At 45.0% G+C, this 25,067-nt stretch overlaps 1 protein-coding gene across 2 annotated transcripts in view; it reads left to right on the top strand.

The window, feature by feature from the left end:
- LOC123992459 (TPA-induced transmembrane protein) overlaps positions 1-16,391 on the top strand; it is a 42,848-nt gene extending 26,457 nt beyond the window's left edge. The window contains exons 6-9 of one of the 2 annotated variants that reach the window (XM_046293612.1): positions 10,238-10,308; positions 12,611-12,792; positions 13,919-13,987; positions 15,667-16,391. In XM_046293612.1, coding sequence (XP_046149568.1) covers positions 10,238-10,308; positions 12,611-12,792; positions 13,919-13,965 — 300 coding nt within the window. In that variant the 3' untranslated portion in view covers positions 13,966-13,987; positions 15,667-16,391. Of the gene's footprint in view, positions 1-10,237; positions 10,309-12,610; positions 12,820-13,918; positions 13,988-15,666 lie in introns of both variants that reach the window. The other variant, XM_046293611.1, reaches the window with a different exon arrangement.
- Positions 16,392-25,067: the final 8,676 nt, after the last annotated feature.

The raw sequence follows: 25,067 nt of genomic DNA, 5'->3' as shown, positions 1-25,067 counted from the left end.
GAGAGAAAGAAAACTAGAGAGAGAGAGAGAGAACTAGAGAGAGAGAGAGAACTAGAGAGAGAGAGAGAGAACTAGAGAGAGAGAGAACTAGAGAGAGAGAGATAACTTGAGAGAGAGAACTAGAGAGAGAGAGAGAGAACTAGAGAGAGAGAGAACTAGAGAGAGAGAGAACTAGAGAGAGAGAACTAGAGCGAGAGAGAGAACTAGAGAGAGAGAGAACTAGAGAGAGAGAGAACTAGAGAGAGAGAGAGAACTAGAGAGAGAGGGAGATAGAACTAGGGGAGATAGAACTAGGGGAGATAGAACTAGGGAGAGATAGAACTAGGGAGAGATAGAACTAGGGATAGGACATGAATGAGAGAGAACTAGAGAGAGAGAGAACTATAGAGAGAGAGAACTATAGAGAGAGAGAACTAGAGAGAGATAGAACTAGGGATAGGACATGAATGAGAGAGAACTAGAGAGAGAGAGAACTAGAGAGAGATAGAACTAGGGATAGGACATGAATGAGAGAGAACTAGAGAGAGAGAGAACTAGAGAGAGAGAGAACTAGAGAGAGAGAGAACTAGAGAGAGAGAGAACTAGAGAGAGAGAGAACTATAGACAGAGCCAAAATAAGGGAACAGTACCAGTCCCTAGTATCAGTGTCAACACTGTCCCCTGGTGAGACTTATTATCTTGTGAATGTAGGTCACGGATTGGCGTGGAGAAGGATTGCGAGGGCTGCCCCTGGTCATGGACCTTGCATAGACACGGAGTGGGGGGGACGACTTAATGGAACTTAAAATGACTAACAACAAACAGGTCTAGCCACTAGACTCTATAACGTGAACCAGTGGTAGTCTCAGTTAGAGACAAATAGCCTAGAATGGAGATAGGGGTTTGGCTCATGCCCTGTCTAAGATAGGTTCTAATAATGGAACTTAAAATGACTAACAGCAAACAGGTCTAGCCAGTAGACTCTATAACGTGAACCAGTGGTAGTCTCAGTTAGAGACAAATAGCTTAGAATGGAGACAATGCCCCTGTTTTGGGATAACCGATGTATCCGTCATTCCTCCCATCCTTTGACCGATAGATCGATAGTGAAAGGAGATATGATGCTAGAGGCTAACAACCAATACATGTTATATATAGCCTGCCTATATAGTCTATCATCATTTATCTAATATTCATATATTTAGAGGATTAATAATTAATTAATTATTAATTATTCAAATGGGTTAGCTGGTATTGGAAATGCAGGAGTGGTCCTTGAGTTGCCGCTCCTCCCGCGGAAACTTGTGTAAAACTCCAGCTTCACTGTTCAGTCCTCCCGCGGCCGTTGGACAGGACTATAATTGATTCAGTGCTAGACTAACTGTATATTTAAAAGTGATAATGCCCGAGAAGCCAGTATATGGACGCGACCCAGTCGTTTGTTTTACATATTCCATTGCCATACAGGCTGGCAACGTTCTTATCCCTTGTTTGCTAGCTGGCCAGCTACGGCTAATTTACAGTCACATCGAACAGTACAGACATAATAACAGACATAATAACAGACAGAATAACAACAAAGTAGCAGCATTAGCATTTTGTTTACGATGTTTTCTAGTGACATTTATTTGGATACATCCACTGTAAACTAGCTGATTTGTGTTTCGTTTGGACCTTTTTCCAGTTTATCCATAAAAATGATGCTGATTCATGATTTTGACTGGCTGAGTAACACTGCCTGCCTGCCTGTCGTCCCGACAACCGACGCGTTCATTACTATTGGACAGCTGGAGATGGAATTTGAATATTGAAACAATGTTGTAAATGTCAGAGAGACAGACAACAAGGTTTAAACAAATCTCTGCTGTTGAAAACTAAATGTCTGAGAGACAGACAGCAAGGTTTAAACAAATCTCTGCTGTTGAAAACTAAATGTCTGAGAGACAGACAACAAGGTTTATACAAATCTCTGCTGTTGAAAACTAAATGTCTGAGAGACAGACAACAAGGTTTAAACAAATCTCTGCTGTTGAAAACTAAATATCGGAGAGACAGACAGCAAGGTTTAAACAAATCTCTGCTGTTGAAAACTAAATGTTAGTCTAAAAGAAATGTGAGATAATGTCTAGATGCTTTTTATAGTGGAGATCAAGTTTATGGGGGCGGCAGGGTAGCCTAGTGGTTAGAGCATTGGACTAGTAACCAAAAGGTTGCAAGTTCAAATCCCCGAGCTGACAAGGTACAAAATCTGTTGTTCTGCCCCTGAACAGGCAGTTAACCCACTGTTCCTAGGCCGTCATTGAAAATAAGAATTTGTTCTTAACTGACTTGCCTAGTAAAATAAAGGTAAAATAAAAAAAATGAAATTATAAATTGCCTGGCTGGGCTGACGAGACAGTGGATTGCAGCAGTCAAATGGAACAGAGTAAATAACATCATAGATTTAGCCTGGGTGGTAACTTGTCTTCCGCCGCCTCGCTTCGCGTTCCTAGGAAACTATGCAGTTTTTTGTTTTTTTTACGTGTTATTTCTTACATTAGTACCCCAGGTCATCTTAGGTTTCATTACATACAGTCGAGAAGAACTACTGAATATAAGATCAGTGTCAACTCACCATCAGTACGACCAAGAATATGTTTTCCGCAACGCGGATCCTGTGTTCTGCCTTACAAACAGGACAACGGAATGGATCGCATGCAGCGACCCAAGAAAACGACTCCAAAAAAGAGGGAAACGTAGCGGTCTTCTGGTCAGACTCCGAACAAGGGCACATCGCGCACCACTCCCCAGCATTCTTCTTGCCAATGTCCAGTCTCTTGACAACAAGGTTGACGAAATCCGAGCAAGGGTAGCATTCCAGAGGGACATCAGAGACTGCAACGTTCTCTGCTTCACGGAAACATGGCTCACTGGGAAGACGCTATCCGATGCGGTGCAGCCAACGGGTTTCTCCACGCATCGCGCCGACAGAAACAAACATCTTTCTGGTAATAAGAGTGGCGGGGGCGTATGCCTTATGACTAACGAGACATGGTGTGATGAAGGAAACATACAGGAACTCAAATCCTTCTGTTCACCTGATTTAGAATTCCTCACAATCAAATGTAGACCGCATTATCTTCCAAGAGAATTCTCTTCGATTATAATCACAGCCGTATATATCCCCCCCCAAGCAGACACATCGATGGCTCTGAACAAACTTTATTTAACTCTTTGCAAACTGGAAACCATTTATCCGGAGGCTGCATTCATTGTAGCTGGGGATTTTAACAAAGCTAATCTGAAAACAAGACTCCCTAAATTTCATTAGCATATCGATTGCGCAACCAGGGATGGTAAAACCCTGGATCATTGTTACTCTAACTTCCGCGACGCATATAAGGCCCTGCCCCGCCCCCCTTTCGGAAAAGCTGACCACGACTCCATTTTGTTGATCCCTGCCTACAGGCAGAAACTAAAACAAGAGGCTCCCACGCTGAGGTCTGTCCAACGCTGGTCAGACCAAGCTGACTCCACACTCCAAGACTGCTTCCAGCACGTGGACTGGAATATGTTTCGTATTGCGTCAGACAACAACATTGACGAATACGCTGATTCGGTGTGCGAGTTCATTAGAACGTGCGTCGAAGATGTCGTTCCCATAGCAATGATAAAAACATTCCCTAACCAGAAACCGTGGATTGATGGCAGCATTTGCGTGAAACTGAAAGCGCGAACCACTGCTTTTAATCAGGGCAAGGTGTCTGGCAACATGACTGATGGCATAGCTCAGTTGGTAGAGCATGGCGCTTGTAACGCCAGGGTAGTGGGTTCGATTCCCGGGACCACCCATACGTAGAATGTATGCACACATGACTGTAAGTCGCATTGGATAAAAGCGTCTGCTAAATGGCATATACTGAATACAAACAGTGCAGCTATTCCCTCCGCAAGGCTATTAAACAAGCTAAGCGTCAGTACAGAGACAAAGTGGAATCTCAATTCAACGGCTCAGACACAAGAGGCATGTGGCAGGGTCTACAGTCAATCACGGACTACAAGAAGAAACCCAGCCCAGTCACGGACCAGGATGTCTTGCTCCCAGGCAGACTAAATAACTTTTTTGCCCGCTTTGAGGACAATACAGTGCCACTGACACGGCCTGCAACGAAAACATGCGGTCTCTCCTTCACTGCAGCCGAGGTGAGTAAGGCATTTAAACATGTTAACCCTCGCAAGGCTGCAGGCCCAGACGGCATCCCCAGCCGCGCACTCAGAGCATGCGCAGACCAGCTGGCCGGTGTGTTTACGGACATATTCAATCAATCCCTATACCAGTCTGCTGTTCCCACATGCTTCAAGAGGGCCACCATTGTTCCTGTTCCCAAGAAAGCTAAGGTAACTGAGCTAAACGACTACCGCCCCGTAGCACTCACTTCCGTCATCATGAAGTGCTTTGAGAGACTAGTCAAGGACCATATCACCTCCACCCTACCTGACACCCTAGACCCACTCCAATTTGCTTACCGCCCAAATAGGTCCACAGACGATGCAATCTCAACCACACTGCACACTGCCCTAACCCACCTGGACAAGAGGAATACCTATGTGAGAATGCTGTTCATCGACTACAGCTCGGCATTCAACACCATAGTACCCTCCAAGCTCGTCATCAAGCTCGAGACCCTGGGTCTCGACCCCGCCCTGTGCAACTGGGTACTGGACTTCCTGACGGGCCGCCCCCAGGTGGTGAGGGTAGGCAACAACATCTCCTCCCCGCTGATCCTCAACACGGGGGCCCCACAAGGGTGCGTTCTGAGCCCTCTCCTGTACTCCCTGTTCTACCCACGACTGCGTGGCCATGCACGCCTCCAACTCAATCATCAAGTTTGCGGACGACACAACAGTGGTAGGCTTGATTACCAACAACGACGAGACGGCCTACAGGGAGGAGGTGAGGGCCCTCGGAGTGTGGTGTCAGGAAAATAACCTCACACTCAACCTCAACAAAACTAAGGAGATGATTGTGGACTTCAGGCAACAGCAGAGGGAACACCCCCCCTATCCACATCGATGGAACAGTAGTGGAGAGGGTAGCAAGTTTTAAGTTCCTCGGCATACACATCACAGACAAACTGAATTGGTCCACTCACACTGACAGCATCGTGAAGAAGGCGCAGCAGCGCCTATTCAACCTCAGGAGGCTGAAGAAATTTGGCTTGTCACCAAAAGCACTCACAAACTTCTACAGATGCACAATCGAGAGCATCCCGGCAACTGCTCCGCCCTCAACCGTAAGGCTCTCCAGAGGGTAGTGAGGTCTGCACAACGCATCACCGGGGGCAAACTACCTGCCCTCCAGGACACCTACACCACCCGATGTTACAGGAAGGCCATAAAGATCATCAAGGACATCAACCACCCGAACCACTGCCTGTTCACCCCGCTATCATCCAGAAGGCGAGGTCAGTACAGGTGCATCAAAGCTGGGACCGAGAGACTGAAAAACAGCTTCTATCTCAAGGCCATCAGACTGTTAAACAGCCACCACTAACATTGAGTGGCTGCTGCCAACACACTGACACTGACACTGACTCAACTCCAGCCACTTTAATAATGGGAATTGATGGGAAATGATGTAAATATATCACTAGCCACTTTAAACAATGCTACCTTATATAATGTTACTTACCCTACATTATTCATCTCATATGCATATGTATATACTGTACTCTACATCATCGACTGCATCCTTATGTAATACATGTATCACTAGCCACTTTAACTATGCCACTTTGTTTACTTTGTCTACATACTCATCTCATATGTATATACTGTACTCGATACCATCTACTGTATGCTGCTCTGTACCATCACTCATTCATATATCCTTATGTACATGTTCCTTATCCCCGTACACTGTGTATAAGACAGTAGTTTTGGAATTGTTAGTTAGATTACTTGTTGGTTATCACTGCATTGTCGGAACTAGAAGCACAAGCATTTCGCTACACTCGCATTTAACATCTGCTAACCATGTGTATGTGACAAATAAAATTTGATTTGATTTGTGGAATAGACACCAGCTGGAATGCGGTTTTAACCAATCAGCTTTCAGAATTACACCCACCCTTTGTATATCACACACTACAGTTGAGGAACAATGGGAAAGTAATTCTGCTTTGAAAGTTGATAAACCTGTAATCCCACTTTGGAGAAAAAGGCCTTTGAATGTTTTGGTAAAGTACACCTACTGGAGAGCTCCTCTTTGTCTACACCCATTCAGCATCGTTCACACCCTCTTAAGCCTTAGCCCCGCCCATCTCTTTCTCCTCACATGTGAGGCCATGTGCTAAACAGAGTGAGTATGCTGGGTACTAAAATCAGAGATTTCAAGATTAAAGGATGGTTTATACTATATCTGTAGACAGTTGTCACAGAATATTCTGTCATTAGACATCAAACTCGTCATTGTCTTTATGAAAAGTATAAACATAAAAACCGATAGGCTGCATGACCTCAGCAGCCTGGTGGTCCAAAGTAGCATAACTGGTGTATAAATAAACCCATCAGTTTTAAAATGAATTCAGTAAATGTTATTTATTTATTCATTATTATTCATTATTCATTTAGGTCAATCTAGCAAACCAGGCAACTAAAAGCAACAAAAAAAAAGATGGATCATTTCTAGCTTGTTAGCTAGCTAATGTTAAGTTAGCTGGCTAGCTAATGTTAAGTTAGCTGGCTAGCTAATGTTAAGTTAGCTGGCTAGCTAATGTTAAGTTAGCTGGCTAGCTAATGTTAAGTTAGGTAGCTAATGTTAAGTTAGCTAGCTAATGTTAAGTTAGCTGGCTAGCTAATGTTAAGTTAGCTAGCTAATGTTAAGTTAGCTGGCTAGCTAATGTTAAGTTAGCTAGCTAATGTTAAGTTAGCTGGCTAGCTAATGTTAAGTTAGCTAGCTAATGTTAAGTTAGCTGGCTAGCCAGTTCAAATAATGACCATATCATATAGCTTACAATATCTTCACTTTAGCTCATTTGTTTTTGTTATTATATATACATATATATATATTTTAGTACAGTGAAATGATCACTTGGCAGAGTGGAGTCTTTTGTTTAGACATGTAGCTAGCTAGCAAACAATTAAACATAATCCCAACTCATAATGTTAATACGCTTCATGAATCTGCTGGTAGCTAACCAACCAGTTTCAATGTTAGCTAGCTAGCTAACATTAGGCAAAACTTACTCCACTTTGTCTCTATACTGACATTTCGCTTAAGCACCCCGGATAAGGTCGTTAATAGCTGCCAATATTCATATATTTTTTCGCCAAAGTGTTCGCCTAGGCTACGCGGCATAATGTTGTAGCGAATTCGGATGTCAGACAGACAGGGACTCACCACAGTTCTCTTCAGTCAGTGACAGACAGGGACCACAGTTCTCTTCAGTCAGTGACAGACAGGGACTCACCACAGTTCTCTTCAGTCAGTGACAGACAGGGACTCAGCCCCAGTTCTCTTCAGTCAGTGACAGACAGGGACTCACCACAGTTCTCTTCAGTCAGTGACAGACAGGGACTTAGCCCCAGTTCTCTTCAGTCAGTGACAGACAGGGACTCACCACAGTTCTCTTCAGTCAGTGACAGACAGGGACTCACCACAGTTCTCTTCAGTCAGTGACAGACAGGGACTCACCACAGTTCTCTTCAGTCAGTGACAGACAGGGACTCACCACAGTTCTCTTCAGTCAGTGACAGACAGGGACTCAGCCCCAGTTCTCTTCAGTCAGTGCCAGACAGGGACTCACCACAGTTCTCTTCAGTCAGTAACAAAGCCAATAAAGTGTTTTGTTAGTGCTCATAATGCACCGGCCGGTTAGAAGAGTTTATGCCTATAGTCTGAAATTTCCACGGGGAAACATGGTGTGTACGTGTAGGTAGCCTAGCCTAGTGGTAAGAGGAGACAGGTAGCCTAGCCTAGTGGTTAGAGGAGACAGGTAGCCTAGTGGTTAGAGGAGACAGGTAGCCTAGCCTAGTGGTTAGAGGAGACAGGTAGCCTAGTGGTTAGAGGAGACAGGTAGCCTAGCCTAGTGGTTAGAGGAGGCGGGACAGGATAGAGGAGACAGGTTTTTAGCCTAGTGGTTAGCCTAGTGGTTAGAGGAGACAGGACAGGTAGCCTAGTGGTTAGAGGAGACAGGTAGCCTAGTGGTTAGAGACAGGTAGAGTGGTTAGAGGAGACAGGTAGCCTAGCCTAGTGGTTAGAGGAGGCAGGTAGCCTAGCCTAGTGGTTAGAGGAGACAGGTAGCCTAGCCTAGTGGTTAGAGGAGACAGGTAGCCTAGCCTAGTGGTTAGAGGAGGCAGGTAGCCTAGCCTAGTGGTTAGAGGAGACAGGTAGCCTAGCCTAGTGGTTAGAGGAGACAGGTAGCCTAGTGGTTAGAGGAGACAGGTAGCCTAGTGGTTAGAGAGGCGGGTAGCCTAGTCTAGTGGTTAGAGAGGCGGGTAGCCTAGTCTAGTGGTTAGAGGAGGCAGGTAGCCTAGCCTGGTGGTTAGAGGAGACAGGTAGCCTAGCCTAGTGGTTAGAGGAGACAGGTAGCCTAGTGGTTAGAGGAGACAGGTAGCCTAGTGGTTAGAGGGGGCAGGTAGCCTCGTGGTTAGAGGAGACAGGTAGCCTCGTGGTTAGAGGAGACAGGTAGTCTAGTGGTTAGAGGAGACAGGTAGCCTAGCCTAGTGGTTAGAGGAGACAGGTAGCCTAGTGGTTAGAGGAGGCAGGTAGCCTAGTGGTTAGAGCGTTGGGCCAGTAACCAAAAGGTTGCAGTATTGAATCCCCGAGCTGACAGAACCTGTCGTTCTGCCCCTGAACAAGGCAGTTAACCCACTGTTCCCAGTAGGCCTTCATTGGAAATAAGAATAGGTTCTTAACTAACTTGCCTAGTTAAATAAGGGTTAAGCAATAAAATGTATAAATAAATTTGATCTCTAGATGGAGTGAACAAGGTTATTAGATCACTAGGTTGATGGCTGTTTGTTGTTGCCCCTACTTTTTATTACACACACACACACACACACACACACACACACACACACACACACACACACACACACACACACACACACACACACACACACACACACACACACACACACACACACACACACACACACACACACACACACACACACACACCCCGCCCACCTCTACCTTTGTATGTAACCGTGGTTCCTCCTTCTGAAAAAGAATAAGTTTCACAACCTTCTCCAGGTCCTAATACTTTATAATATTATATATTATTGTTTTATAAAAGAGCAAGGATATAGAGTTTCCACAGGTCATTTAACTCAGGCATTTCAACGGTGTTGCCAGGTAGTCTAAATCTGCCAGGGAGTAACCAAATCTCTAATCTTACATTAATTATAATTATTAATAATTAATCTCGATTTATTCTCAAAATTTTGACTTTATTCTCAAAATTTTACCACTTTTTTTTAGTTAAATAGTATTATCATGCAAAACATAATAATTCAAGTGCCACCATCTGTTGCTGTTTATTTATTGTTCTGTCAAACTAGCGTATTCTGGTGTTTTCAGTTTAGGTGTATAAGTTTAGAATGTGGAAGGAATCTGAGGAGGGTTTAACTGGAACAAGGGAACTTCCATAGTAATGAGAAGTAGTTGAGTTCCAAGGAAAGACATTCACACTCTCATTCTTACTCTTTTTTTTCTCTCTCCCTCCCTGCCTCCCTTCCCTCCCCCTCTCTTTCTTTCTTTCTCTCTCCCTCCCCCCTCTCTCTCTTTCCCTCCACCGTCACTCTCTCTTTCTCCCTCTCTCTCTCCACTTCACCTCTCTCTCTCTCTCTCTTTCTCTCTCTCTTTCTCTCTAACCACTTAACTTCTCCCTCCCTCCCTCCCTCCCTCCCTCCCTCCCTCCCTCCCTCCCTCCCTCCCTCCCTCCCTCTCTCTCTCTCTCTCTCTCTCTCTCTCTCTCTCTCTCTCTCTCTCTCTCTCTCTCTCTCCCCTCCCTCTCCTCCCTCTCCTCTCTCTCTCTCTCTCTCTCTCTCTCTCTCTCTCTCTCTCTTCTCTCTCTCTCTCTCCCTCCCCCTCCCTCCCTCCCTCCCTCCCTCCCTCCCTCCCTCTCTCTCTCTCTCTCTCTCTCTCTCTCTCTCTCTCTCTCTCTCTCTCTCTCTCTCTCTCTCTCTCTCTCTCTCTCTCTCTCTCTCTCTCTCTCTCCCCCCCCCCCCCCTCCCTCCCTCCCTCTCTCTCTCCCTCCCTCCCTCCACTCAGTTGTCTGACCTCTACAGTTCGTCTCCGTCCCTGGGTCGCTACTTCTCCAGTGTTGAAATCTCTGACTTCAGGTAACACATCATCAATGAACACATATTTTACTCTATTTCCAGGAGGGTGCAGTACTTTCCACTATACTCTGCATTTAATGAGAACCAGATGGAAATATTATATTTATTTCCCATGGTTCATTGCAATCATATATAATTACAGTAAAGCCTGTTTTTCTTGGTCAAGTCTTCTGGGAAAACTCTTGGTCCTTGGAAGGACATGATGATTCAAATCTAATGTTTATATAGCCCTTCTTACATCAGCTGATATCTCAAAGTGCTGTACAGAAACCCAGCCTAAAACCCCAAACAGCAAGCAATGCAGGTGTAGAAGCACAGTGGCTAGGAAAAACTCCAAAACCTAGGAAGAAACCTAGAGAGGAACCAGGCTATGAGGGGTGGCCAGTCCTCTTCTGGCTGTGCCGGGTGGAGATTATAAACCTAGAGAGGAACCAGGCTATGAGGGGTGGCCAGTCCTCTTCTGGCTGTGCCGGGTGGAGATTATAACAGAACATGGCCAAGATGTTCAAATGTTCATAAATGACCAGCATGGTCCAATAATAATAATCACAGTAGTTGTCGAGGGTGCAGCAAGTCAGCACCTCAGGAGTAAATGTCAGTTGGCTTTTCATAGCCGATCATTCAGAGTGTCTCTACCGCTCCTGCTGTCTCTAGACAGTTGAAAACAGCAGGTCTGGGAACAGGTCCCCCGAGAGACAGAAAGAGAGAATTAGAGAGAGCATACTCAAATTCACACAGGACACCGGATAAGACAGGACTTCAGATATAACAGACTGACCCTAGCCCCCCGACACATAAACTACTGCAGCATAAATACTGGAGGCTGAGACAGGAGGGGTCAGGAGACACTGTGACCCCATCCGATGATACAGGCAGGATATAACTCCACCCACTTTGCCAAAGCACAGCCCCCAAACCACTAGAGGGATCTCTTCAACCACCAACTTACCATCCTGAGACAAGGCCGAGTATAGCCCACAAAGATCTCCCCCACGGCACAACCCAAGGGGGGGCGTCAACCCAGACTGGAAGATCACATCAGTGACTCAAGCCGCTCAAGTGACGCACCCCTTCCAGGGACGGCATGAGAGAGCCCCAGTAAGCCAGTGACTAACCCCTGTAATAGGGTTAGAGGCAGAGAATCCCAGTGGAAAGAGAGGGGAACCGGCCAGGCAGAGACAGCAAGGGCGGTTCGTCACTCCAGTGCCCTGCCATTCACCTTCCCACCCATGGGCCAGACTACACTCAATCATATGACCCACTGAAGAGATGAGTCTTCAGTAAAGACTTAAAGGTTGAGACCGAGTCTGCGTATCTCACATGGGTAGGCAGACCGTTCCATAAAAATGGAGCTCTATAGGAGAAAGCCCTGCCTCCAGCTGTTTGCTTAGAAATTCTAAGGACAATTAGGAGGCCTGCGTCTTGTGACCGTAGCGTACGTGTAGGTATGTACGTGTCACTGGTGTCCTCCTCTTCATCTGAAGAGGAGAGGCGAGAAGGACCAAAATGCAGCGTGGTATGTGTTCATGATGAAATTTAATAAAGAAAACACTGAAACACACTATACAAAACAATAAACATAATGACCGTGAAGCTAAATGAGACCTGTGATGACACACGCAATCAACATAGACAATCACCCACAAACAAACAGTACAAGTATGATTCTCAATCAGAGACAACTAATGACACCTGCCTCTGATTGAGAACCATACTAGGCCGAAACATACAAATCCCCAAATCATAGAAAAACAAACATAGACTTCCCACCCCAACTCACGCCCTGACCATACTAAATAAATACAAAACAAAGGAACTAAAGGTCAGAACGGCAGGATCAAACCAGAGAGGTAGGTAGGAGCAAGCCCATGTAATGCTTTGTAGGTTAGCAGTAAAACCTTGAAATCAGCCCTTGCTTTGACAGGAAGCCAGTGTAGGGAGGCTAGCACTGGAGTAATATGATAAAAATGTTGGTTCTAGTCAGGATTTTAGCAGCCGTATTTAGCACTAACTGAAGTTTATTTAGTGCTTTATCCGGGTAGCGCATTGAGAGTAAATCATTGCAGTAGTCTAACCTAGAAGTAACAAAATAATGGGTTCATTTTTCTGCATCATTTTTTTGGACAGAAAATGTCAGATTTTTTTTTTGCAATGTTACTTAGATGGAAAAAAAAGCTGTCCTTGAAACAGTCTTGATATGTTCGTCAAAAGAGAGATCAGGGTCCAGAGTAACACCGAGGTCCTTCACAGTTTTATTTGAGACCCCTGTATGATTGACTGTCTGGTCTGATCTTCCTGTCAGAAACGGCTCTGTGCAAGTTAACTACCGGCTGAGGTTCCTGATGCCCCTGAATGACACTGAGTTGGAGCAGTTCACTCTGAGCAGAGAGATGGTGTATAATGTCTTCAGACAGTCTCTCTATGACCAAGACCCTGAGCTCAACCACCCGCTGTATATACACCCAGCATCACTGGACATGCAGGGTGAGACACACACACTGGACATGCAGGGTGAGACACACACACTGGACATGCAGGGTGAGACACACACACTGGACATGCAGGGTGAGACACACACACTGGACATGCAGGGTGAGACACACACACTGGACATGCAGGGTGAGACACACACACTGGACATGCAGGGTGAGATACACACACTGGACATGCAGGGTGAGACACACACACACTGGACATGCAGGGTGAGACACACACACTGGACATGCAGGGTGAGTTACACACACACACACACTGGACATGCAGGGTGAGACACACACACTGGGCATGCAGGGTGAGATACACACACTGGACATGCAGGGTGAGATACACACACTGGACATGCAGGGTGAGACACACACACTGGACATGCAGGGTGAGATACACACACTGGACACGCAGGGTGAGATACACACACACACTGGACATGCAGGGTGAGACACACACACTGGACATGCAGGGTGAGACACACACACTGGACATGCACAGTGAGTTACACACACACACACACTGGACATGCAGGGTGAGACACGCACACTGGACATGCAGGGTGAGACACACACACTGGACATGCAGGGTGAGACACACACACTGGACATGCAGGGTGAGACACACACACTGGACATGCAGGGTGAGACACACACACTGGACATGCAGGGTGAGACCCACACACTGGACATGCAGGGTGAGACACACACACACACTGGTCATGCAGGGTGAGACACACACACACTGGACATGCAGGTTGAGACACACACACTGGACATGCAGGGTGAGTTACACACACACACACACTGGACATGCAGGGTGAGACACGCACACTGGACATGCAGGGTGAGACACACACACTGGACATGCAGGATGAGACACACACACTGGACATGCAGGGTGAGATACACACTGGACATGCAGGGTGAGATACACACTGGACATGCAGGGTGAGACACACACACTGGACATGCAGGGTGAGATACACACACTGGACATGCAGGGTGAGACACACACATACCCTCACAATATAACAATATTATCTGTTGCGTAAATATAAACAAATACATTTAAATTCTGTCCCTGTGATGTTATTCATACTCTCTTTATTCCTTGTCCTTTGCAGTTGGCTCAGTGACTAGTGAGAGCAGAAGTGGCGTGCTGTATTGGTGACGACTACGCAATACTCTGGGGGGTATGTCATTATCATGAAACAGTCTGACTGTCTGTAGTGTTATGATATTTTTGCTGTCATGATGATGCATCAAGCCATATCTCAGAGGAAGTGACATGAGGATGAGGAAGTGACATGAGGATGAGGAAGTGACATGAGGATGAGGAAGTGACATGAGGATGAGAATGTGACATGAGGAAGTGACATGAGGGTGAGGAAGTGGCATGAGGATGAGAATGTGACATGAGGAAGTGACATGAGGAAGTGGCATGAGGATGAGGAAGTGGCATGAGGATGAGGAAGTGACATGAGGATGAGGAAGTGACATGAGGATGAGGAAGTGACATGAGGATGAGGAAGTGACATGAGGATGTGGAATTGGCATGAGGATGAGGAAGTGACATGAGGATGAGGAAGTGGCATGAGGATGTGGCATGAGGATGAGAATGTGACATGAGGAAGTGACATGAGGATGAGGAAGTGACATGAGGATGAGGAAGTGACATGAGGATGTGAATGTGACATGAGGAAGTGACATGAGGAAGTGGCATGAGGATGTGGAATTGGCATGAGGATGAGAATGTGACATGAGGAAGTGGCATGAGGATGAGGAAGTGGCATGAGGATGAGGAAGTGACATGAGGATGAGGAAGTGACATGAGGATGAGGAAGTGACATGAGGATGAGGAAGTGGCATGAGGATGAGGAAGTGACATGAGGGTGAAGAAGTGGCATGAGGATGAGAATGTGACATGAGGAAGTGACATGAGGATGAGGAAGTGGCATGAGGATGAGGAAGTGACATGAGGATGTGGAATTGGCATGAGGATGAGGAAGTGACATGAGGATGAGGAAGTGGCATGAGGATGTGGCATGAGGATGAGAATGTGACATGAGGAAGTGACATGAGGATGAGGAAGTGACATGAGGATGAGGAAGTGACATGAGGATGTGAATGTGACATGAGGAAGTGACATGAGGAAGTGGCATGAGGATGTGGAATTGGCATGAGGATGAGAATGTGACATGAGGAAGTGGCATGAGGATGAGGAAGTGGCATGAGGATGAGGAAGTGACATGAGGATGAGGAAGTGACATGAGGATGAGGAAGTGACATGAGGATGAGGAAGTGGCATGAGGATGAGGAAGTGGCATGAGGATGAGGAAGTGGCATGAGGATGAGAATGTGACATGAGGAAGTGACATGAGGATGTGGAATTGGCATGAGGATGAGAATGTGACATGAAGTGGCATGAGGATGAGGAAGTGGCATGAGGATGAGGAAGTGACATGAGGATGAGGAAGTGACATGAGGATGAGGAAGTGACATGAGGATGAGGAAGTGGCATGAGGATGAGGAAGTGACATGAGGAAGTGACATGAGGATGTGGAATTGGCATGAGGATGAGAATGTGACATGAGGAAGTGGCATGAGGATGAGGAAGTGGCATGAGGATGAGGAAGTGACATGAGGATGAGGAAGTGACATGAGGATGAGGAAGTGACATGAGGATGAGGAAGTGGCATGAGGATGAGGAAGTGGCATGAGGATGAGGAAGTGACATGAGGAAGAGGAAGTGACATGAGGAAGTGACATGAGGATGAGGAAGTGACATGAGGAAGAAGCCACAGCCAGAAAGAGGGGAAATACGTTTACGTTCGAGTGTTGTAAATACAGAAATGTGTTTCTATATTTTAAGAGTTTCCCAGCAAAGAGATTTGAGCAGATCAAGAGACCCATCTGATTGAGTGGAATATCAGACGGATACGGACCAACCCATGGACCAACCCACACACACACAATGAAACCCTGTGAAACTGGATCACTACTGCTGTGTCAGTGGCATGTACAACCTGACAAATAGACATTGATGAGACTTTTCTGCATATTCCAATCATTCCATCTCAATTCCATCTCCATCTCAAATCCATCTCAAGTAGCCAAGAGAATGGAAAGGCCTAAGTGTACTTTTGGAATGAGGATAATGGGGTGTTGACATTAAGTGTTTGTCTGACGGTGTATTATTGTTTTTGCATGTTAAGTGTCAAAGTGGATTAACAATGTCTGTGGCCAAGCCAGATGTTTTTATCCAAGATGTTTTTATCCAAGATGTTTTTATCCAAGATATTTTTATCCAAGATGTTTTTATCCAAGATGTTTTTATCCAAGATGTTTTTATCCAATATCTTTTTTTATCCAAGATCTTTTTATCCAAGATGTTTTTATCCAAGATCTTTTTATCGGTTGTAATATGACTTCCTGATACCTACTCTATAGTCTATATATCATGTCTGAGAGGACTAACTATTCCAATTTGAGGCATTGCTTCAATCTCTATATTCATTCACATTTGACATATTACATGAATTGATTGGAAACTGTATTTTGTAATTTTGTGAAATAAATGTTTTGTTTTTTATTGTACTCTGCAAGGAGTTGTCCTAGTTAAAACAGGGTTGTCTTAGTTAGCAACGGGGTTGTCCTAGTTAGCAACGGGGTTGTCATAGTTAGCAACGGGGTTGTCCTAGTTAGCAACGGGGTTGTCTTAGTTAGCAACGGGGTTGTCTTAGTTAGCAACGGGGTTGTCCTAGTTAGCAACGGGGTTGTCCTAGTTAGCAACAGGGTTGTCCTAGTTAGCAACAGGGTTGTCCTAGTTAGCAACGGGGTTGCCCTAGTTAACAACGGGGTTGTCCTAGTTAGCAACTACGGTCTCTAATGTCCCTACTGTCTCTACTGTCTCTACTGTCCCTACTGTCTCAAATCAAATCAAATGTATTTATATAGCCCTTCGTACATCAGCTGATATCTCAAAGTGCTGTACAGAAACCCAGCCTAAAACCCTAAACAGCAAGCAATGCAGGTGTAGAAGCATGGTGGCTAGGAAAAACTCCCTAGAAAGGCCAACACCTAGGAAGAAGCCTAGAGAGGAACCGGGCTATGTGGGGTGGCCAGTCCTCTTCTGGCTGTGCCGGGTGGAGATTATAACAGAACATGGCCAAGATGTTCAAATGTTCATAAATGACCAGCATGGTCAAATAATAATAATCACAGGCAGAACAGTTGAAACTGGAGCAGCAGCACGGCCAGGTGGACTGTGGACAGCAAGGAGTCATCATGCCCGGTAGTCCTGAGGCATGGTCCTAGGGCTCAGGTCCTCCGAGAGAGAGAAAGAAAGAGAGAATTAGAGAGAGCATACTTAAATTCACACAGGACACCGGATAAGACAGGAGAAGTACTCCAGATATAACAAACTGACCCTAGCCCCCCGACACAAACTACTGCAGCATAAATACTGGAGGCTGAGACAGGAGGGGTCAGGAGACACTGTGGCCCCAGCCAAGGACACCCCCGGACAGGGCCAAACAAGAAGGATATAACCCCACCCACTCTGCCAAAGCACAGCCCCCACACCACTGGAGGGATATCTTCAACCACCAACTTACCTTCCTGAGACAAGGCCGAGTATAGCCCACAAAGATCTCTGCCACGGCACAACCCAAGGGGGGGCGCCAGCCAGTCTCTACTGTCTCTACTGTCTCTACTGTCCCTACTGTCTCTACTGTCTCTACTGTCTCTACTGTCCCTACTGTCCCTACTGTCTCTACTGTCCCTACAGTCTCTACTGTCTCTACTGTCCCTACTGTCCCTACTGTCTCTACTGTCCCTACTGTCCCTACTGTCTCTACTGTCCCTACTGTCTCTACTGTCCCTACTGTCTCTACTGTCTCTACGGTCCCTACTGTCCCTACTGTCTCTACTGTCCCTACTGTCTCTACTGTCTCTACTGTCCCTACTGTCTCTACTGTCCCTACTGTCTCTACTGTCTCTACTGTCTCTTCTGTCTCTACTGTCTCTACTGTCCCTACTGTCCTGTCTCCTGATGTCCCATGTGTATCTGTACCACTACTGTCTCTACTCTGCTCTCTGAACCAATAGGGAGGGTGTACTGTAATTTCAGACACAGTACTTTCCAAATAACTGCACTAATACTCAAAAGTACTGTGCTACTTAACTCCAGTATAATTGTGTTTTTTGGGATATGGTACTTGCAATATCAATGATGTCATCAGTGTGCTTGTATATGCCCTGAAGAAGCTAATGGTTAATTTCCTCCTCTTCCGGCTCCTCTTCCTCCTCCTCCTCTTCATCATCTTCCTCCTCTTCCTCCTCCTCCTCCTCTTCCTCCTCTTCCTTATCTTCCTCCCCCTCCTCTTCCTCTTCCTCCTCCTCCTCCCGGTCATTAAGCAGTGGTGTTGTTTGTAGCTCCAGGAAACGTCCTGATCCTCTGTTTAAGCCTGAGCCAGTTGACATCTGACTTTGTAATTGATTGACATTTGTTGCCACAGTTACGGACAATTACATGTCACCAGAGTTTAAAGGTTAATGTGGATCCAACAACAAGTGTTTAAGACCGTTAAGGATGGATGGCAGGCAGATAATGGAAAAGGAATTGATTTCTTAGTAAGACTTTTTATTTTTTATTTTTTTACAGTCGCAAAAATTGTCTAGTAAAATCTGAGTTTGACGCACAAGCAGAAGAGTTGGAAAAGTGTTGCCTAACGGAATAGTAAACTTATGAAAAAATGAAGATTGTCGCATGTTCTTTATCTGTAATAGGTATTAAACACCGGGTTCAGAGATGATCAGGTATCTCCTTCGAAAGGTCAAATGGACATATATGTATAAAAGACCGAACATATGGAGCTCCATGTATATTTGTGTAAATATATTAAATATTAATGTAAATGATGAAATATTAGGTACGTACCTTTATGATTTATATTTACCTGATTGAGATATATTCATTTGTTGTTAGTGTAACTTAATTTTTGGCCCCCCCTCTTGCCTGTTCATTGTATTGTGGTAAGTGTGTTAGGATAAAGGCAGGAAGTTGGGCCTTCGGGGGAGGGAGTCCTTGCTAGATGCGGGAGCGGTATAGTTTTTTGACCATACAGACATACAGACATACAGACAGGTCATAATATGTATTTTCCATATAAAGTCATCTATGCTTTAAGTTGATTGAAGAATCATTTATTTGTTAGATATAAGAAGAATAAACATTTTTGTTGCACCATATCCCTGGATGTCATTGAATGTTTGGCCGTTTGGAAACTTTGACTGTGGACTGTATGCGTACCAAACAACCCCGCTTCAGGCTTGGGCAGTGGCTATGGTAAAGACGAAAGGAAGCCACTACAGTTATTACACAATAGTAACTTGTGTATTGCTTGTTCAATTGTGTTCAACTATTTTATGTGGCTTAATTACCAGAAAGGTACCCCCCCCTTTTTTTACTACAATTTATAAATACCAGGTAAAATACTGGAAACAGTACCTTAAAATAAAGTGCTATTTGGAGCTCACCTGGCTGTGTTCCCACGGGCTAAGTCTGCCACCAGAGGACTGGATCCTGGGATTAGATGAGTATAATAGGTTTATATGTCTCAGCAGACTATAAATGGATGTAGATTACTCTAGAAGATTTTATTAAAGGTCCAGTGCAGGTTTTTATTTTTTTAATGTCAATATCAAATCATTTGTAGTTAACAAGTACCTACTGTAATTGTTTTCAATAAAAAAATGGTTGAAAATAAACAAAAATAGCTTCTTAGCAAAGAGCAATTTCTCAAGAAGGAATTTTGCTCGGACTGTCTGGGAGTGGTCTGAGAGGGGTGGGGAAAACTGGAAGCTATCTGTTATTGGCTGAGAGGTTTAGAACTCTCTTTCTTATTGATCTATTAACTAATTTACCGCCTGGTTATGTCACGAGGCAGGCCAAAACTCCGTCCCACCAAAACAGGCTGACATTTCTGACGGAGTTCCCAAACAGCTCTTACACTAAAAGGGTATTATCATAATTTTCACAATTTCACAGTATTATTACAACCTCATAGTGTGGAAATGTATATATAAAACACAGGACAATCCCAGTTTTTCATCCACTGGGCCTTTTATATTTGAGGCTACATCCGGATGTTTCCACGTCAAGCTGATGCTGAATGCTCCGACTGGATTGGAGGAGATTGAGAATACTGATCATACAGATGGAATACTGTAGAAACTGGTTTCAGGTCAAAGAGGAAGAAAGACCAAGATATTATAGAATCGACTGTTAATTCATAGGCAGGTAGGCTAGGGGTTAGAGGAGGCAGGTAGCCTAGTGGTTAGAGGAGGCAGGTAGCCTAGTGGTTAGAGGAGGCAGGTAGCCTAGTGGTTAGAGGAGACAGGTAGCCTAGTGGTTAGAGGAGACAGGTAGCCTAGTGGTTAGAGGAGACAGGTAGTCTAGGGGTTAGAGGAGGCAGGTAGCCTAGTGGTTAGAGGAGGCAGGTAGCCTAGTGGTTAGAGGAGACAGGTAGCCTAGTGGTTAGAGGAGACAGGTAGTCTAGTGGTTAGAGGAGACAGGTAGCCTAGTGGTTAGAGGAGGCAGGTAGCCTAGTGGTTAGAGGAGGCAGGTAGCCTAGTGGTTAGAGGAGACAGGTATCCTAGTGGTTAGAGGAGACAGGTAGCCTAGTGGTTAGAGGAGACAGGTAGTCTAGGGGTTAGAGGAGGCAGGTAGCCTAGTGGTTAGAGGAGACAGGTAGCCTAGTGATTAGAGGAGGCAGGTAGCCTAGTGGTTAGAGGAGACAGGTAGCCTAGTGATTAGAGGAGACAGGTAGTCTAGTGGTTAGAGGAGACAGGTAGTCTAGTGGTTAGAGGAGGCAGGTAGCCTAGTGGTTAGAGGAGGCAGGTAGCCTAGTGGTTAGAGGAGACAGGTAGCCTAGTGGTTAGAGGAGGCAGGTAGCCTGGTGGTTAGAGGAGGCAGGTAGCCTAGTGGTTAGAGTGTAGAGGAGACAGGTAGCCTAGTGGTTAGAGGAGGCAGGTAGCCTAGTGGTTAGAGGAGGCGGGTAGCCTAGTGATTAGAGGAGACAGGTAGTCTAGTGGTTAGAGGAGGCAGGTAGCCTAGTGGTTAGAGCAGGCGGTTAGCCTAGCGGTTGGAGGAGGCAGGTAGCCTAGCGGTTAGAGGAGCCAGGTAGTCTAGCGGTTAGAGGAGACAGGTAGTCTAGTGGTTAGAGGAGGCTGGTAGCCTAGTGGTTAGAGGAGGCAGGTAGCCTAGTGGTTAGAGGAGACAGGTAGCCTAGTGGTTAGAGGAGGCAGGTAGCCTAGTGATTAGAGGAGACAGGTAGTCTAGTGGTTAGAGGAGGCGGGTAGCCTAGTGGTTAGAGGAGGCGGGTAGCCTAGCGGTTAGAGCAGGCGGTTAGCCTAGCGGTTGGAGGAGGCAGGTAGCCTAGCGGATAGAGGAGCCAGGTAGCCTAGTGGTTAGAGGAGGCAGGTAGTCTTGTGGTTAGAGGAGGCAGGTAGTCTAGTGGTTAGAGGAGACAGGCAGCCTAGCGGTTAGAGGAGGCAGGTAGTCTAGCGGTTAGAGGAGGCAGGTAGCCTAGCGGTTAGAGGAGGCAGGTAGCCTAGTGGTTAGAGGAGACAGGCAGTCTAGTGGTTAGAGGAGAAAGGTAGCCTAGTGGTTAGAGGAGACAGGCAGCCTAGCGGTTAGAGCGTTGGACCAGTAACCGAAAGGGTTGCTGGATCGAATCCCCCGAGCTGACAAGGTAACAATCTGTGGTTCCGCCCCCTGAACAAGGTTCCCCGGTTGGGACGTCATTGTGAATAAGAATTTGTTCTTTAACTGACTAGCCTAGTTAAATAAAAAATATTTTAAATAATTATCCCATGCTGTGAGAGCGAAGGAACCCCTGGTAGTAAGCCTAATGCCTAGTATTACTCCATGCCAAGAGCTCATAGACATTGGCTGTCAGAACCGTTTGTCTGTGTCGGCTGGGCTGGCATGTTGGCTGGCCTGGTGTGCCTTCCTGCCTGCCTTCCTCTTAATCCTGTTTTCAACAGGACTGATCTTCTAAAGGCAGATTTACTATAACAGGAGAGATAGATGCCTGATTTACTATAACAGGGGTGCTGGATGCCTGATTTACTACAACAGGGGTACTGGATGCCTGATTTACGATAACAGGGGTACTGGATGCCTGATTTACTATAACAGGGGTGCTGGATGCCTGATTTACTATAACATGGGTACTGGATGCCTGATTTACTATAACAGGGGTGCTGGATGCCTGATTTACCACAGCAGGGGCGATGGATGCCTGATTTACCATAACAGGAGAGATAGATGCCTGATTTACTATAACAGGGGTACTGGATGCCTGATTTACTATAACAGGGGTGCTGGATGCCTGATTTACTACAACAGGGGTACTGGATGCCTGATTTACGATAACAGGGGTACTGGATGCCTGATTTACTATAACAGGAGAGATAAATGCCTGATTTACTACAACAGGGGTACTGGATGCCTGATTTATGATAACAGGGGTACTGGATGCCTGATTTACTATAACAGGAGAGATAGATGCCTGATTTACTACAACAGGGGTACTGGATGCCTGATTTACTACAACAGGGGAGATAGATGCCTGATTTACTACAACAGGGGTACTGGATGCCTGATTTATGATAACAGGGGTACTGGATGCCTTATTTACTATAACAGGAGAGATAGATGCCTGATTTACTACAACAGGGGTACTGGATGCCTGATTTACGATAACAGGGGTACTGGATGCCTGATTTACTATAACAGGAGAGATAGATGCCTGATTTACTATAACAGGGGTGCTGGATGCCTGATTTACTACAACAGGGGTACTGGATGCCTGATTTACGATAACAAGGGTACTGGATGCCTGATTTACTATAACAGGAGAGATAGATGCCTGATTTACTATAACAGGGGTGCTGGATGCCTGATTTACTACAACAGGGGTACTGGATGCCTGATTTACGATAACAGGGGTACTGGATGCCTGATTTACTATAACAGGAGAGATAGATGCCTGATTTACTATAACAGGGGTGCTGGATGCCTGATTTACTATAACAGTAGAGATAGATGCCTGATTTACTATAACAGGAGAGATAGATGCCTGATTTACTATAACAGGAGAGATAGATGCCTGATTTACTATAACAGGGGTGCTGAATGCCTGATTTACTATAACAGGAGAGATAGATGCCTGATTTACTATAACAGGAGAGATAGATGCCTGATTTACTATAACAGGAGAGATAGATGCCTGATTTACTATAACAGGAGAGATAGATGCCTGATTTACTATAACAGGAGAGATAGATGCCTGATTTACTATAACAGGAGAGATAGATGCCTGATTTACTATAACAGGAGAGATAGATGCCTGATTTACTATAACAGGAGAGATAGATGCCTGATTTACTATAACAGGAGAGATAGATGCCTGATTTACTATAACAGGAGAGATAGATGCCTGATTTACTATAACAGGAGAGATAGATGCCTGATTTACTATAACAGGAGAGATAGATGCCTGATTTACTATAACAGGAGAGATAGATGCCTGATTTACTATAACAGGAGAGATAGATGGAGTTAAACACTGTTATTGAGTCCATGCAACTTATTATGTGACTTATTAGGCACAGTACTAATATACACCTGACCTGAGACCAGTACTAATAAACACCTGACCTGAGACCAGTACTAATATACACCTGACCTGAGACCAGTACTAATATACACCTGACCTGAGACCAGTACTAATATACACCTGACCTGAGACCAGTACTAATATACTAATATACACCTGACCTGAGACCAGTACTAATATACACCTGACCTGAGACCAGTACTAATATACACCTGACCTGAGACCAGTACTAATATACACCTGACCTGAGACCAGTACTAATATACTAATATACACCTGACCTGAGACCAGTACTAATATACTAATATACACCTGACCTGAGACCAGTACTAATATACTAATATACACCTGACCTGAGACCAGTACTAATATACACCTGACCTGAGAACAGTACTAATATACACCTGACCTGAGACCAGTACTAATATACTAATATACACCTGACCTGAGACCAGTACTAATATACACCTGACCTGAGACCAGTACTAATATACACCTGACCTGAGACCAGTACTAATATACACCTGACCTGAGAACAGTACTAATATACACCTGACCTGAGACCAGTACTAATATACACCTGACCTGAGAACAGTACTAATATACACCTGACCTGAGACCAGTACTAATATACACCTGACCTGAGACCAGTACTAATAAACACCTGACCTGAGACCAGTACTAATATACACCTGACCTGAGACCAGTACTAATATATACCTGACCTGAGACCAGTACTAATATACACCTGACCTGAGACCAGTACTAATATACTAATATACACCTGACCTGAGACCAGTACTAATATACACCTGACCTGAGACCAGTACTAATATACACCTGACCTGAGACCAGTACTAATAAACACCTGACCTGAGACCAGTACTAATATACACCTGACCTGAGACCAGTACTAATATATACCTGACCTGAGACCAGTACTAATATACACCTGACCTGAGACCAGTACTAATATACTAATATACACCTGACCTGAGACCAGTACTAATATACACCTGACCTGAGACCAGTACTAATATACACCTGACCTGAGACCAGTACTAATATATACCTGACCTGAGACCAGTACTAATATACACCTGACCTGAGACCAGTACTAATATACACCTGATCTGAGACCAGTACTAATATACACCTGACCTGAGACCAGTACTAATATACACCTGACCTAATAGGTGTCCAATAGAGTCCAATAGGATTCTAATGGGATTCTAATAGGATTCTAATATGAGTCCAATATGATTCTAATAGGATTCCGATAGGATTCTAATAGGATTCCGATAGGATTCTAATAGGAGTCCAATAGGATGCTAATAGGAGTCCAGTAGGATTCTAATGGGATTCTGATAGGAGTCCAATAGGATTCTAATAGGATTCCGATAGGATTCTAATAGGATTCCGATAGGATGCTAATAGGAGTCCAATAGGATGCTAATAGGAGTCCAGTAGGATTCTAATAGGATTCTGATAGGAGTCCAATAGGATTCTAATGGGATTCTGATAGGAGTCCAATAGGATTCTAATGGGAGTCTGATAGGAGTCCAATATGATTCTAATAGGAGTC

Source organism: Oncorhynchus gorbuscha, linkage group LG13 (genome assembly GCF_021184085.1).
Source record: "Oncorhynchus gorbuscha isolate QuinsamMale2020 ecotype Even-year linkage group LG13, OgorEven_v1.0, whole genome shotgun sequence".
Lineage (NCBI taxonomy): Eukaryota > Metazoa > Chordata > Actinopteri > Salmoniformes > Salmonidae > Oncorhynchus > Oncorhynchus gorbuscha.
The sequence above is the reverse complement of the archived record's forward strand: the minus strand, read 5'-3'. Positions and strand labels throughout refer to the sequence as shown.